This window comes from Tupaia chinensis, unplaced genomic scaffold, assembly GCF_000334495.1.
Source record: "Tupaia chinensis unplaced genomic scaffold, TupChi_1.0 Scaffold147534_1, whole genome shotgun sequence".
Classification (NCBI taxonomy): domain Eukaryota; kingdom Metazoa; phylum Chordata; class Mammalia; order Scandentia; family Tupaiidae; genus Tupaia; species Tupaia belangeri.
In genome coordinates, this window is record NW_006207386.1 from 1,656,854 (window position 1) to 1,671,932 (window position 15,079).

Here is a 15,079-nt window from a genome sequence, read left to right on the forward strand (position 1 = left end):
AAGAAGATGTTAGCCTTCTTGGTTGGAAACAAGTGAGCAGAGAAAGGATGCAAAGAAATGACTTCGTCAGTACAATGAAATGAAAGGCTTGTTCTATGTTGCAAAATGCAGATATGAAAAACACAGATTCCAAAACAGTCATGGGAAAATAAATGGGGTTGAGGACAAAACTGTACCAAAGAAGGAGAAAAGAAAGAGTTAATGGGCAGAGTACTCACAAGGACTCTACTGAAAGATGGTAGTGTCTTTTTGGAAAATTAGGCTTTCACATACTAAACTTTACAGTCATAGGGCATCTTTGGGTATTAATTAAGCCCTCTCCTCATTTTTTCTCATCTGTGAAGAAAGGGTACCCTCGGGAACCAGCAGTTAGCGTAATGGCTATGTTGCTGGACTCCCGCGTAGTCAACTGCAGTTCGCGTCCCGGACCAGGTGGCTTAAAACTCATGCCGGGCGCATGTGTGTGCGTGCCCAAGATCCCGAGAGGAGAATGGAGGAGAAGGGATTGCGGCGTGACCATCCCCTCTGGGGGGTGATTTCTTGCTTTCTGTCTCTATGTCTCTCTCTCTGTCTGGTGAGCGTACTCGCCCTATAGCAAAAACCTCTCCAAAAAAAAAGAAAGGGTACCCTGTGCTCTTTTGACTGTGTAGTGTTTCGCTAGACAGTCACACACCATGCTGGCTAAACTACTTCTCTTACGTATTGGGTTGTTGGAAAATCATGATGCACTTTTGCATAGAACAACAGAAAAATACTTCGTGACTTTCCCAATGACCTCATACATGTTCCATCTATATGTCCAGCCAAGATCCTCTTATGAACTCCATACTCACATATCCAACTTCTACTTAGACAACTCGTTCGGGAGTGAGTGTTAAAGAAGTACCTCGCTCTTTTAATATCTAGTAAGAGAAATTGTTACCTCTTTTTCTACGCTTACTCCTATTCCTGTAACACAGCTCTCTATAAATCACACCTGGTGGAATACTGAAAGTCACCCTGATCCTTCCTTTTCTCCTATCAGTAATATAATTAATAACCATGAATTGATAATCCTCAATAGCTCTTTGATTTTTTTTCCTACCCTTTCTATCCCCACTATCACTGCTTTAGTTTAAGTTCTTATCACATCTCAGTTAAATAATTACGATTGTTCGTTAACTAGTCTCTGGCTCTAGGTCCAGGTTCCCTTAATCAGTACTTCAGACTGCCAACAGTGTGACCTTTTGGAAGCATAAACCTGATCACATCACTTCCAGCATGCTAAAGAGCTTTCGCTAGCTCCCCCCCACCACCACTGACTTGCAAGCATAATTCTTAAGTGAAAAGATGGAGACTCCAGGAAAGCATAGTTCTTTAGTCAAAACTAATTGCTGTTGTCAAGTAGAATGTGACAGAAATGGACTCCTTGACAGAGTGTGTGTGGGAAAAAGAATTATGGGCCTATAAGAAAAAGGCTAACTTATACAGGTCACCTGTGGGTGCTCAAGGAAGTCCATGATCTGGGCCTGCTAACCTGTCCAGTGGAGTCTCTCTCAGTCCACGTTCCCTGCTCTTCCTCACTAACTAGACTTTCTGCCCATTCAGGATCTATTTGCAGTTCCATAAAGCTGTTCAGCTATTTCACGTGTTTGCTATCTGGAACTACAGCTCTCCATCTAGGACTCTCTTCTCCCACTTGTCTACTTGACAAATGCCCACTTATCTTTGAGACATGCATTAAATATGCAAGGGGGGGTCTTCAAAAATTTCATGGAAAATTCAGAGTATGAAACAATTATCCAAGAATTTCTAATTCTTTTGCATCAAAATAAACTAGAACTTGAATCCCATTTTCCACCATTTTTTTCTTTTTATTTTTTTTAACCATAGGATGCATGTGCTTTCCAGAAAGAGACTGAGAGAGATAGTAAGAGGGAAAGTGAGAAATCACCCCCCGGAGGGATGGCCATGCTGCCATCCCTTCTCCTCCATTCTTATCCTGGGATTTTGGGCACACATGCACAAATGCCTGGTGTGATTTTCAAGCCACTGGGTCCAGGATGCAAGTGGTGGTCAGCCATATGGGAGTCAAGTACCTCAACCACCATGCCACCTATTGGCCCCTACAAAAATTTTTTAATTGCCAGAGGGCATGTGCTATCACCAGAGAGAGATGGGAAGAAAGAGAGGGAAAAAAAGAGAAAGTACCTGCCTTACAAGAGTCCTGGTCAGTCCAAATCCTCTTTCTTCCATTTCTCCTTCCCATCAGGATTTTGGGCACAAAGGCACACATGTCCAATGTGTTTTTCAAGCCACCAGGGCTGCAGATTTGAACTTCAGTCAGTCATGTGGGATCCAGCTCCCAATGCAGAGTCTTCAATCACTGAGCTATAGGACTGGTCCTCCATGAATGTCTGAAGTCCCTTCAAGTAAGTGTAATTTTTTTTGAGTCTCACTGTGGAACGGATGACTCCCTGCCATGTATACTTCTGTCTTCCCCTAAGGAAATGTTGCTTCTTTAAGTGCAAGGCTGTACCTTATTATACTTTGAATGTACAGCCCCTGGTACAGAGCCTGGCACAACACTGTGCTCAGAGAAGGTTTCCTCTGTGATCGACAGGATATGTAAGACTCCACTGACAGTCATAGTCTCTGGGTAGAGACAGTATAAAAAACATTTGGGGGAACCAGCAGTTAGCATAATGGCTATGTCGCTGGACTCCCACGTAGTTGACTGCAGTTCGCGTCCCAGACCCGGTGGCTTAAAACTCATGCCGGGCGTGTGTGCGTGCGTGCCCAAGATCCTGAGAGGAGAATGGAGAAGGGATTGTGGCATGACCATCCCACCTGGGGGGTGATTTCTCGCTTTCTGTCTCTATGTCTCTCTCTCTCTGTCTGGCGAGCGCATGCGCCCTATAGCGAAAATCTCTTGGAAAAAAAAAAAAACATTTGGATCGGGGAGGGAAGCAAGGAAAACTAGAGATACAGATTTGAAATTCATCTTCACACAAGTGGTTGTTCCCACAGAAGAATTTAGCAGTCAGGATTATTAGAGTATCGCTAATAACTCTATGCAATATTGCAACAAACAGGTATAATCTGATGTAGCAGATCTTTTTAAATATTCTTGGCCTAAAGAAAAAAGGTAGAATAATACAACTAGTTTGATAAGGCCTCAAAAAGAGCACTTATTTAATGAATGTTAATAATTTATAACAAACTGTTCTGGCCTGATATTTTCTAGTAAAGATTTGATGCTTGCTAGCTGTGACTGTCTCTCAAGAGCTACGTGGGCAGAGGTGGGCGCTGGTCAGCACCCTCTCCCTGTGCTCCATTTTGCCATGGCTCAGAACATGGAGGAAATCAAAGATTTTCTGCTAAGAGCCAGGCAAAAGGATGCCAAATCTATAAAAATCAAGAAAAATAAGGATAATGTGAGGTTAAAGTTCAATGTAGCAGATACCTTTATATCTTGGTCATCAAACAGAAGGCAGAGAAAATGAAGCAGTTCTTGCCCCCAGGTTTGGCGGTGAAGGAGCTGAAATGAGCCAGACACTGTTTGAACTACATTAAAAAATTTTTTTTAATTAAAAAAAGAGGGGTGGGGAGCAGTAGATGATGTAATGGTTACATCGCTGTACTCCCATGTAGTTGACTATGGTTCGAGTTCCAGACCCGGCAGCTTAAATTCACACCAAGCACGTGTTCATGCATGCCCAAAATCTCAAGAGGAGAATTGAGGAGAAGGTGTTGTGGCATGGTCACTCTGGGGGGTGGTTTCTTGCTTTCTGTCTCTCTCTATCTCTTGGTGAGCGCATGCTAACTATAGCAAAAATACCTCTTAATAAAAAAAGACTTGATGTTTTATGTGAAATTTGTTTCTAAAATTAAAAACCTCTGGAATTTTCACTGATACTTAATTAAATCCATACTGAGGAAGAATCATGACTCAAATTTATCCATCTTTGGGAACTTCAGATTATCCAAATACATATGAAATCAAGAGTCATCAAATTTCATACAACTAAATTGTACTATTACAAATCGAAGCTAAAGCTCAGAGAATATGTATTCCATTGACAAAATTTTAGGTCTTCCTAATAGAGTCGGAAGCTTAATAACAAGGATTTCACTTTAGTGACATTCAAAATCTTATACTATATTTTTAACACATCAGACACAGCTACAATTATATTTATGTTAAGAGGTACCGTTTGTCAAGTGGCTTATTAGATTGCTCTAAATGCATATCTGGGCAATTTTTGGCTTATTAAACAATTATAAGTTGTCAGTGATTCTAAATGGATTTACTTGGTGAGTTATATAATAAATACCTTACTAATTAGAGTCTAAGTAGTTAGTCACCCTTAAGTAGGCCTGTTTCCACTTAAAATTGACAGAAGTAATAAAGGAAGCTGGGGGACCAAAGAGAAGAATAGCGGAGAAGGGATTGCAGCATGGCCATCCCCCAGGTGGGGTGATTTCTCACTTTCTCTCTCTGGCAAGCACAGACACCCTATATAAAAAAATTTCTTAAAAAAATGGAGGCTGGAGTCCAGCAGGTGGCATGGTAGTTAAGGTGCTAGACTCCCACATGGCTGACTGTGATTTGAGTCTTGATCCTGGCAGCTTGCTTTCTCACTTTCCCTCTCTCTATCTCTCTGTCTCTCTCTGGTGAGCACACATGTCTTATAGTAAATGAAAATAAATAAATTAAAAAAATAAAATAAAATTGATTTTCTTCTCTTTTTCTTTCTTTCTTTCTTTTTTTTTTTTTTAAAGACAGGGAATAGGTGTTGGAGAAAAACAATTAGACTTCTGTGAAGAAAAAAAGAGAGAAGAGGGACCAGCAATTGGCGTAATGGCTATATCACTGGACTCCCATGTAGTCCACCACGGTTTGAGTCCTGTACCTAGTGGCTTGAACTCATGCTGGGTGCATGTGCATGCGTGCCCAAGATCCCGAGAGGAGAACGGAGGAGAAGGGATTGCGGTGTGGCCATCCCCCCTGGGGGATGATTTCTCGCTTTTTGTCTCTCTGTCTCTCTCTGTCTTTCTGGTGAGCGCAAGTGCCCTGTAGCAAAAAAACTCTTAAAAGAGAGAGAGAGAGAGAGAGAAGAAAATTCAATGACATAAGTGTAATGAATGTTGGTTTCTTGCATAAAGAGGTGGAATGCCACAGTCTCCCCTGGGCCCACATAGGCTTCATTACAGAGATAATAGCTGCATCTGAACTTTTTTTTTTTTTTTAAAGAGAGATTTTTGCTATTAGGGCATGGGCATTCACCAGAGAGACAGAGAAACAGAAAGTGAGAAATCACCCCACGGGGGAATGGCCACATCGCAATCCCTTCTCCTCCATTCTCCTCTCAGGATGTTGGGCATGCATGCACATGAGCCCAACTGAACTTCCATAAATCATAGAAAAGTGGCATGATGACTCCTTAGAAATGGCTGCAATGCTCTTGGGAGAATGTTCTGGAAAATGTACTGTCCTGGAGAAATGGCAGCCATTTGGAAAATCACATGTAGCCCACTGAGAAGTGGGATTACACAGGGGTGTCCTCTTTCCATTGTGGGTAATCCACTACTGCTGGCTTGCAGGATGATTTCAGAGATCTACCAATGAATGCTCTTTCATTTGAATAGTTATATATAATTTAACTATATTAGAAAAAGAACAGAACTAAGACAATAAAAAAAACATGATTTTAAGGATGTGACTATGAGAAAGAAGCTGTTTGAAAAACATAGTGAATAGATTTAACATATATTTAAAGAAAGTATTAGGCATGGGGCTGGCAGGGTGCTAGATTACCACATGGCTGACCACAGTTTGAGTCCTGCACCTGGCAGCTTGCTCTCTCATTCTCCCCCACCCCCACTCTGTCCCTCTCTGGTCAAATTAAACTAACTAAATAAAGTTAAACAAAATATTTTTTTTTAAAAAAGAAAAAGGATTAGGCAAACAGGATATAAGTTATATGCAAATAAGGCAACCATATTCAAAGTATTTTGCAAATTACTCAAGGTAACTATTATTCTCAGGTCTGTGATAATGCATTTTTGGAGTCTATGTGATAGGAATTGGGTATAACTAATGTCAATCCACCAAACAAAAAGTCTGAAAGTCTGGATCATATTGTAGTTGCTTTGATCTTGGAGTATAAGGTGCTATAGATGAGAAACTCAGCAATATCACCAAGAAGATACCAATAATGTGCTTGGTTATGAGGTGAGGAAATAGCTGCTGCTGCTGAAACTCATTTGGTGTAAAAGTATATGGTGAAATTATAAGAATATTGGGGCTGGCAGGTGGCATGGTGGTTGGGACACTGGACTCTCACATGGCTGACCATGGTTGGAGTCCTAGACCTGGCAGCTTGCTTGCTCTCTCTTGTCAAACTAAAAAATAATGACAATTGGGGCCAGCAGGCAGCATGGTGGTTTCAATGCTGGACTCCCACATGGTTGACCATGTGGTTTGAGTCCTGGACCTGATGGCTTGCTTTCTCGCTCTCCCTCTCTCACTTTCTGTCTCTCTCAGGTCAAATTAAAAATTAATAACAACAAATAAAATTATTTTTAAAAGCAATGATAATGAAATAAAAAGTAATTATTTAAAAAAATTTAAGAATACTTACTTTCCTTTTTTAATTGTGTTTCTGCCCAGCAGTGGCTCTAGTATTGGATCAATCGTTTCCTCAAGGTTTTCAATTAAGATGACATCGCCAAAAGCCAGTGCAGTTTCAATGACATTCAGAAACCTTAAAATTTAGTTGGAATCAAGGTAATAAAATGTAAATAAGCCCAGGGAAAATATTCAAAATTATTTATATTATAAAATTTTATTTCATGTGGATATTTTAAAGGAGACAATTTAAGGAAAACTATTTTATAAAGTATCATTATTCTTGAAGTAGATTACTCAGAAATTAAAGAAGAGATTTTAAGATGAGTTTACAGTCATATTTTCCAAATAAAATTCAATGGTTTGAACTAGTAAATCCATGTGTTAGTTACTTTTGATAATAAGCATGAGTAAAGTATAACTGACTCAAATGTTGTATTTAAATTAATTTAAAGAGAAGCCTCTTCCCCCCAAAAAATAATTTTCTCCACATATTCAAATAAGCAATAACTACATTTATCTGTACAACTATAGAAATTCCTTATTCCATTTTACATGTGAAAAGAAGATGGAGGAATCAAGTGAAATATTAATAGATCTAAAATAACTCAATTCAACATGAACTGAATAGCAGTTACTAATACATACAAGACAGCTTTCTACTATCAGACAGTTCTGTCATGAGGACCCAGCAACAGGATGTCTCAGAGTAGATTCAGTCTTCAAAAGTGACATGTCAAACTTAAATTAAGAAATTAAATGATCCTCTTGCATCAGCAGATGGCTAATTGTTATGTTGCTGGACTCCCACGTATTCGACTGCAGTTCAAGTCCTGGACCTGGAGGCTTAAAACTCATGCCGGGTGCAAAATCCAAAGAGGAGAATGGAGAAGAAGGGATTGTGGCATGGCCATCCCCCCAGGGGATGATTTCTTGCTTTCTGGCTCTGTCCCTCTGGTGAGTGCATGCGTCCTAAATCCTCAAGATCCAATGTTGGGACTTGTACCACCTTAAGATAATACTACAGGCAAATTATGCATTTAGGAATACACCTGTAAACACCATTAAGTCTATAGGTACAGTGGCGATTCTCATGTTAACATATACTAAACACTCTAGAGAAGAAATAAAACACATTGCATTTCTATTCTTGGCCTTAGGAAATTCACATATTTTCCCTCTTAGATAATGCTTGTTTGAACTATCAGTCTGATTTCTATAAAGTAACTGGATGCCAAACAACATAAATATCGTTTTGTCAGAGATACCCGCCCCCGCCTATACCAAACTGCCAGTAGGTACATGTGCTTACCAGAGAGAGACAGACAGACAGAAAAGAGGAACATAGAATTCCCTGGGGGTGGGAAGGTGGGCCGGTCATGCCACAAACCTTTCTCTTCCATTTCTCCATTTTCTCAGGATTTTGGTCATACATGCTCACATATCCAGCATGTTTTTCAAGCTGCCAGTGTCAGGATTTAAATCGTGGTTGGCCACGTTGAATCTAGCTTCCTTAACCACTAGGCTATAGGGCTGTCCTTGTCAAAAATACTTCACATGAAACATAAGCAGATGCAGAAATAAATAGCACCAAATTATAGCATGAGAGACTTCAAAAAGTTTGTGGAAAATGGCATTAAAGTATAAATTGATTTTGGTGTAAAAAACGAAATTTATGGAGACCAGCAGGTGGAGTAATGGTTATGTCACTGAATTCCCATTTGATTGACCACAGTTCGAGTCCTGGACCTGGTGGCTTAAAACTCATGTCATGCCCATGTACATGCGTGTCCAAGATCCCAAAAGGAGAACGGAGAAGGGATTGCTGCATGGTCCTCTTCCCTGGGGGGGATGATTTCTAGCTTTCTGTCTGTCTTTGTCTTTCTAGTGAGCACTCATGCACTGTAGCAAAAAATCTCAAACATTTTTTAAAAATGGAATTTATGTATGTTTTTTCATAATATACATTTTCTAAGAACATTGTGAAGATCCCTAGTCTTTCAAAGAGAAAGAGAGGTCTAACAAGTGAAAAATCATGCCCACTACACAGCAGCTAAAAAGAAAGCCTTCGGATTTCACATACCCTTTCTGGCCCAAATGTGTGACTTTTAGGTCGGTTCCATACTTATTCTTGATCCACTTAATCCCCTGTTGCTGGGGATCTATCATCAGGGGCCAGCGCTCACAGTGTGTTAAGATGGCGGCGTTCTCAGCTGACATCCTGTCATTGGGAAGCCCTTCGTTATTCCAGGCAGCAATTGTGGCATCATCCGTCAATGTGGAAATCAAGTCCAAGCCTTCGGTTATCGGAATGGAAACCTTGAACACCAGAGCACAAGACAGTAACAGGTGGTGAGCAGAGAAGATGGGATGACAGACAAGAAAACAAGAGACCGTAGCTGAGAGGAGTGGCTCCAGGGGAAGAGAAGCAGATCCTTTATGGAGAACATAGAGGAGAAGCGAAATATAGCTCTCACCATGAATACAACGTGGCCTATAGGCATGATGTTTACTTCAGAGACTTCTGTCAAAGGTGAGAGTCAATATCTGGTTTATTAACTGCATCTGCTTGGCTTTCACTGAAAGGGGCTTTGCCCTAGATATACAAGTACAGTTATTCCAACCAGGCGAGAAAGGAATGTGGATACTAGGAAGAGTGGCAGGACATCAGAAACTTATTTGCCCATGGAGCAATGACCCCATATAAACAACACTGAAATGCAATATCTTCCTCTCAGGCATTTCAGCTCTTCCACAGGCCAGCACTCCAAAGAGATAACTTCTATTTCTCGATGGGTTAATGAATTGTATTCAGTCCACTTGAACTCTATCAGCTTATAAGTTGTGCTGAGGAACTTAGATGGAACTTCTACTAGAATATGAGAAGAAATTACCCATGCTGTGACCGTGGAAAGTAGCATTGCAAAAGGAGCTGTCTCTGTTAAGAGAGAGAGAGACTAAGAGATGGAGGGAGAAGAAGGGAGAAAGTAAGGGAGACACACAGACACATACAAACCTACTTCAAAGAACACGGATGATTCTCTACAAAAATGGACTGACTTTACAAATAAAGTTGTAGAAAAAGTAATTAAGGGAATCTATTTGTTCTTTTTCTCTTTGAGAGGTGTTTGCTATAGAGAGCATATACTCATTGGAGAGACAGAGAGACAGAAAGCGAGAAGTCACCCCCTAAGGTAGATGGCCATGCCACAATCCCTTGTTCTCCATTCTCTTCTTGGGATCTTGGGCACGAACGCGCATGTTCCCAGTGTGAGTTTGAAGTCACTGGGTCTGGGACTTGAACCTAAGTTGTCTATATGGGAGTCCAGCGATGTACCTCTTGGTCCCTATCTGTTCTTTTTTTTTAAGGACTTCAGTTGTCAGTCCCCAAACATTTATTGAGCACCTCCTGAATACACTTCACACTGTCTGGAGACATCAAATGAGCAAGATCAATTAAGAGCTAGCCCCGTGGCTTGCTAGGGTTAACATGGCAACTTGCTTCCATGACGGAGTATGGTAGGAGCCTGTGGGTAGTATGCTGGGGAGGCTGTGGCAACTTTAGGAGTTTGGTTTATTGGCTGGTCACAGAGGTTCAGCAAGCAAAACACTGATGGGATCCCCACAGTGAGGCTGGAATGCAATTCATTAGCTACACAGGAAAAGCAGCACAATATTCCTACTGTCCTTGACTACAAGGTTATCTTGAGAATGAATCCAACTGTATCTTCAAGTAATATAAAAACAAGCCTTGGTATCTGACTTGATACACAGTTTCATTAGACATATGCAATTTGGTAACTTTTAGAGTAAGCATCCTCCTTTAGTGAGGGACATTATAGCTCCATTTCTGACATTTCTCCTTAATCCATGCAGTCTGAAACAGGGAGAGGTTTTGAAAAATTCTCATTTCTGAAGCTAAAAGGTCTAAGAGAAAGGGCATGTGTAGATGTGATATCCAAATTCAATAGTCCAAATTGTTTGAGCACCTGCTCTATGAAGAGTAGAGAAATGGGTTTGTTAAAGAAAATCCCTTCTGATCTCTTTAGTCAATTAGAAGAAACGAAGCCTATCCCAATAGAAATGAGGAAACCCTGGGAACCAGCAGTTAGCGTAATGGCTATGTCGCTGGACTCCCACGTAGTCAACTGCGGTTCGTGTCCTGGACCTGGTGGCTTAAAACTCACGCCGGGCGCGTGTGCATGCGTGCCCAAGATCCCGAGAGGAGAATGGAGGAGAAGGGATTGCGGCGTGACCATCCCCCCTGGGGGGTGATTTCTCGCTTTCTGTCTCTATGTCTCTCTCTGTCTGTCTGGCGAGCGCACGCGCCCTACAGTGAAAATCTCTCCAAAAAAAAAAAATGAGGAAACCCACATGAAACAATATCATAAATACTGTGACTACTTAGAGACTTAAAGTTTTAGAAAAAAATGTAGAACATTTTCTTTATAGTATTATGTTCAAATATATAATTAGTTGCATGAGTACAGACAAATTTTTTTCATCAAGACATTTTTTTGATAATTACAATATGGGCACCATTTTCACAGTAAATTTTAACCTGAATTTAGTATGTGGGAAATACATTGCTTTTTATTTTTCATCATTTTTTGAAAATTTTTTTTTTTTTTGCCATAGGGCATGTACATTTACTAGAGAAAGGTAGAAACAGACAGGAACAGTGAGAAATGACTACCCAGGAGGGACGGCCACATCACAGTCCCTTCTCCTCTGTTCTCCTTTTGGGATTTTGGGCATGCATGCACATGTGCCTGGCATATTTTTCAAGCTGCTGGGTCTGGGACTCAAACTGCAGAGTCAGTTATGTGGGATCCAGCATCTTAACCACCATGCCATCTGCTGGCCCTTTCATCTTTTAAAACAAAGAAAAAAAATACAAAGAAATAAAATCATCTTCCCACCTGCACTTTAGTATCCTAAAAAATTAACTTTTCTTGGGACCAGCAGGTGGTGTGGTAGTTAAGGTGCTGGACATTCCCACATGGCCAACCATGGTTCGAGTCCTGGGCCTGGAGGTTTGCTTTCTCGCTTTTTCTATCTCTGTGTGTGTCTCTCTCTGGCCAAATTAAAATAATAAAATGAATGAATAAATTAAATTAAATAAATAAATATTGAAAATAATAACTTGTCTTTTCAGAATTTCTTGAAGGAGTCAGCAGAAAATGAGTCTGGAATCCAAATACAGAGAGGGAGGAGCCCTCTAAAGCCAAACAGCTTATAAAGACAATATATGTTGCATGGTTTTGTCTAATCGCTTCATCAAGTAGTGTCAACATAATGTGAATCAGGATGCTTCCAGGAGGTGGAGCTGAAAAAATCAAAACAAATAACCTACCCTTACCGCCCCCTCCCCCCCAAAAAAAAGGCTCCCCCTTTTAGGAAAGAAGTATTTACTGGAGAGTAGGGGAAGCCTTGAAGCCCAGCCACGAACCAGCTAAAACTAATCTTAACACCATGCACATTTCAGAGTACTCTGAAAATTGAACAAGAGGCATATTCTTATGGAAAAAAGGGAATTCCCTATGAAGGTAGTACTTTTAGTTTCTCATAGTACTCTGGTAACATAACTAATACTTACATAAGGCCTTATATGCTTCCAAAATGTATTCATGTGCTCATTCTTTTCATTAGTTCTGCTCATTCTTACAAGAGTTCTGCAGGGAAGATGCTTCTATTTTATTGCTTAGGACACTGAGGATTAGAAAGGCTAACAGCACTAACGACTACCTGTGTCTTGTCTGTCTATAAACTGCTCAGTCAGAACAATGAGTGAGTAAAGTGCTGTCTTGAATATGCCCATATCTACTTGACAGACAACTTTGGATGGCAATGACTTTGGATAATGGTTTAATTTAGACTCTCAAAGCTATGTCTGCCCCCTGCCCCCGTCTTTTTTAATCACCACCTTCCTTGTTACTGTTTCTTCCTGTCCCATCCCTCAAACTCATGTCCCTCACTGTTGGACTCTCTGACAACCCTTCCCACCTGCATTTTTAGGGACCAGCAGTTAGTGTAATGGCTAGTGTAATGGCTGTCGCTGGACTCCCATGTAGTTGACTACTGTTCAAGTCCCACCTGCATTTTAGTATCCTAGTCCTGTTTGGACCAAGTTTTTTCACTATTACCTGCCTGCCTTAACCCAACAGACTCTGACCCTACAGAAGTGGCTCTCAACTCCAGCCTGCATTTTAGAATCAAGTAGCAGTTTAAAAGCAAAAAACAAGCAACAACAGATATTAACATCTTCAGATAAATTAAGCTTCCAGTGGTATCAATGTATTTCAGAAATTCTCTCCCACAAGCTTTTAACATGAGGCTGGGGTATAAGAACTACTGCCCGGGACCAGCAGTTAGCATAATAGCTATGTTGCTGGACTCCCACATAGTCGAATGCAGTTTGAGTCCCGGACCTGGCGGCTTAAACTCATGCCAGGCGCGTGTGCGTGCGTGCCCAAGATCCCGAGAGGAGAATGGAGGAGAAGGGATTACGGCATGGCCATCCCCCCGGGGGATGATTTCTCACTTTCTGTCTCTCTGTCTCTCTCTGTCTGTCTGGCGAGCGCATGCGCCCTATAGCAAAAAAAAAAAAAAAAAAAGAAAAAAGAAAAGAAAAAGAAAAAAGAAAAGAAAAAGAAAAAAAAGAAAACCTCTCCAAAAAAGAAAAAAACCACTGCCCTATAGGCTGACTTCACTTTAAGGCTTTCTTAAGTGTGAGAAACAATGGTCGCTATTTTTACTTGCCAACAGGTCATTTCCAAACCATCAATATTATCAGGAAATTATCGTTTTGCTTTAGTCATATCTTTTGACAATTTGGGTTAAGTCAATTTTATTTTGCTTTGTTTTATTTTATTTTAGTTTTTTGCTGTAGAGTGCATGTGATCATGGAGAGAGACAAAGAGCGGGAAAGTGAGAAATCACCCCCTGGGCGGATGGCCACATCACAATCCTCTTTCCTCCATTCTCCTCTCAGGATTTTGGACACGCATGCACACACACGCACCTGCCATGATTCTCAAGCCACTGGGTCTGGGATTCAAACCATGGTTTACCACGTTGGAATCCTGCACCTTAATATGCTACCTGCTGGCTCCCATTTATTTTATTTTTATGACTTTTTCAAAACATTTTCATGGGACACCATGTTTATAAATTTAAGTAATAGGAAAATATAATCAATTGATGTGGTACTTCCCAGAAACACACACTACATTATACTACTATATCATCAACTAAAAGTCATTTTTTGTTGTTTTAAAAAGATTTATTATTTGTATTAATTATTATTATTATTTTTAATTTGAACAGAGAAAGAGAGAGAGCGAAAGTGAGAAAGCAAGCCACCCGAACTGGGACTCAAACCATGTCAGCCGTGTGTGTCTAGTGTCTCAACCACTATGCCACCTGCTGGCCCCCTAAAGGTCAGTTTTTACACGTGTATGAAATGTAAAATGACAGGTAGCATAAATTCATACTGTTAATGCTAATACATGCCCCATAGTGAACAGTAATTTTAACAGTAAGATGACAATATGAACTTCAATATTTTTGACATCACAAAGTACATGACTTTCCCTTATATATATATATTTTTCCATCAAAGAGAGAGACAGGGAATGAAAGGGGAAGCGGCACCCAAGTAGGATCCTCACTCCATGGTTCACCTCCAGCCTCAGCCAGCCAGGATCACAGGCACGTGTGTGCCCAGTGTGTTTAGGGAGGTCTCAGAATATGAACCTGGGACCTTTCTATATGACTTCTTTATTACAGTGTTCTGCCACCGCTGCACTACTGTAGTTGGCCTCGTTTTATTTTTTAAAATAACTATTTAATTTATTATTATTATTTTAATTGTGCTATAGGGCACATCAGTTCATCAGAGAGAGACAGGCTGAGAGAGAGAAAGTGAAGAAGTAAGCTGCCAGATCCAGGACTCAAAACTGCAGTCGGCCATGTGGGAGTCCAGTGCTTCCATCACCATGTTACACACTGGTCCTGGCCTAGTTTTATTTAACTAGCAAAACTTCCACTGACATATACTTACATTATGAAAACAAGTATTGTGAAAACGGAGGCATGACTGCCAATATGGAACATTAGTATACAGAGACATTTGGGATATCTAAAGCACGTAGTAGAAAGGGACGAAGGTAAACGAAGAATCTGTCATAACTGAGATGACAGTGCTGTACAGGAAACAGGGTCTCAGGGTCAGGAGGTCTGAGTGCCTACTCTTTATGACCAGGGTTGACTCATTTGAATTTCCTGTGTCTCAGTCATTTGTACAAGGAGGATCTGAAACTAGATCATTCAAATTTTCCAAATCTTTCTTTGTTTTTTTTGTTTGTTTGTTTATGGGTTTACATTTCAAATCTAGTATAAAGTATTTCTATGTTTATATACAAACTGCTATATTTCTAATCTGAAAGTAGTCTTGAAAAAAAA

General features: G+C 40.4%; 1 protein-coding gene across 1 annotated transcript in view; it reads right to left on the minus strand.

Moving 5' to 3' along the window:
• LOC102498647 (dynein heavy chain 11, axonemal) overlaps positions 1 to 15,079 on the minus strand; it is a gene marked incomplete at its 5' end in the record, with an annotated part of 215,821 nt that overhangs the window by 75,421 nt on the left and 125,321 nt on the right. The window contains 2 exons of the mRNA XM_006169843.2: positions 6,627 to 6,749; positions 8,697 to 8,932. Coding sequence (XP_006169905.1) covers positions 6,627 to 6,749; positions 8,697 to 8,932 — 359 coding nt within the window. The remainder of the gene's footprint in view (positions 1 to 6,626; positions 6,750 to 8,696; positions 8,933 to 15,079) is intronic.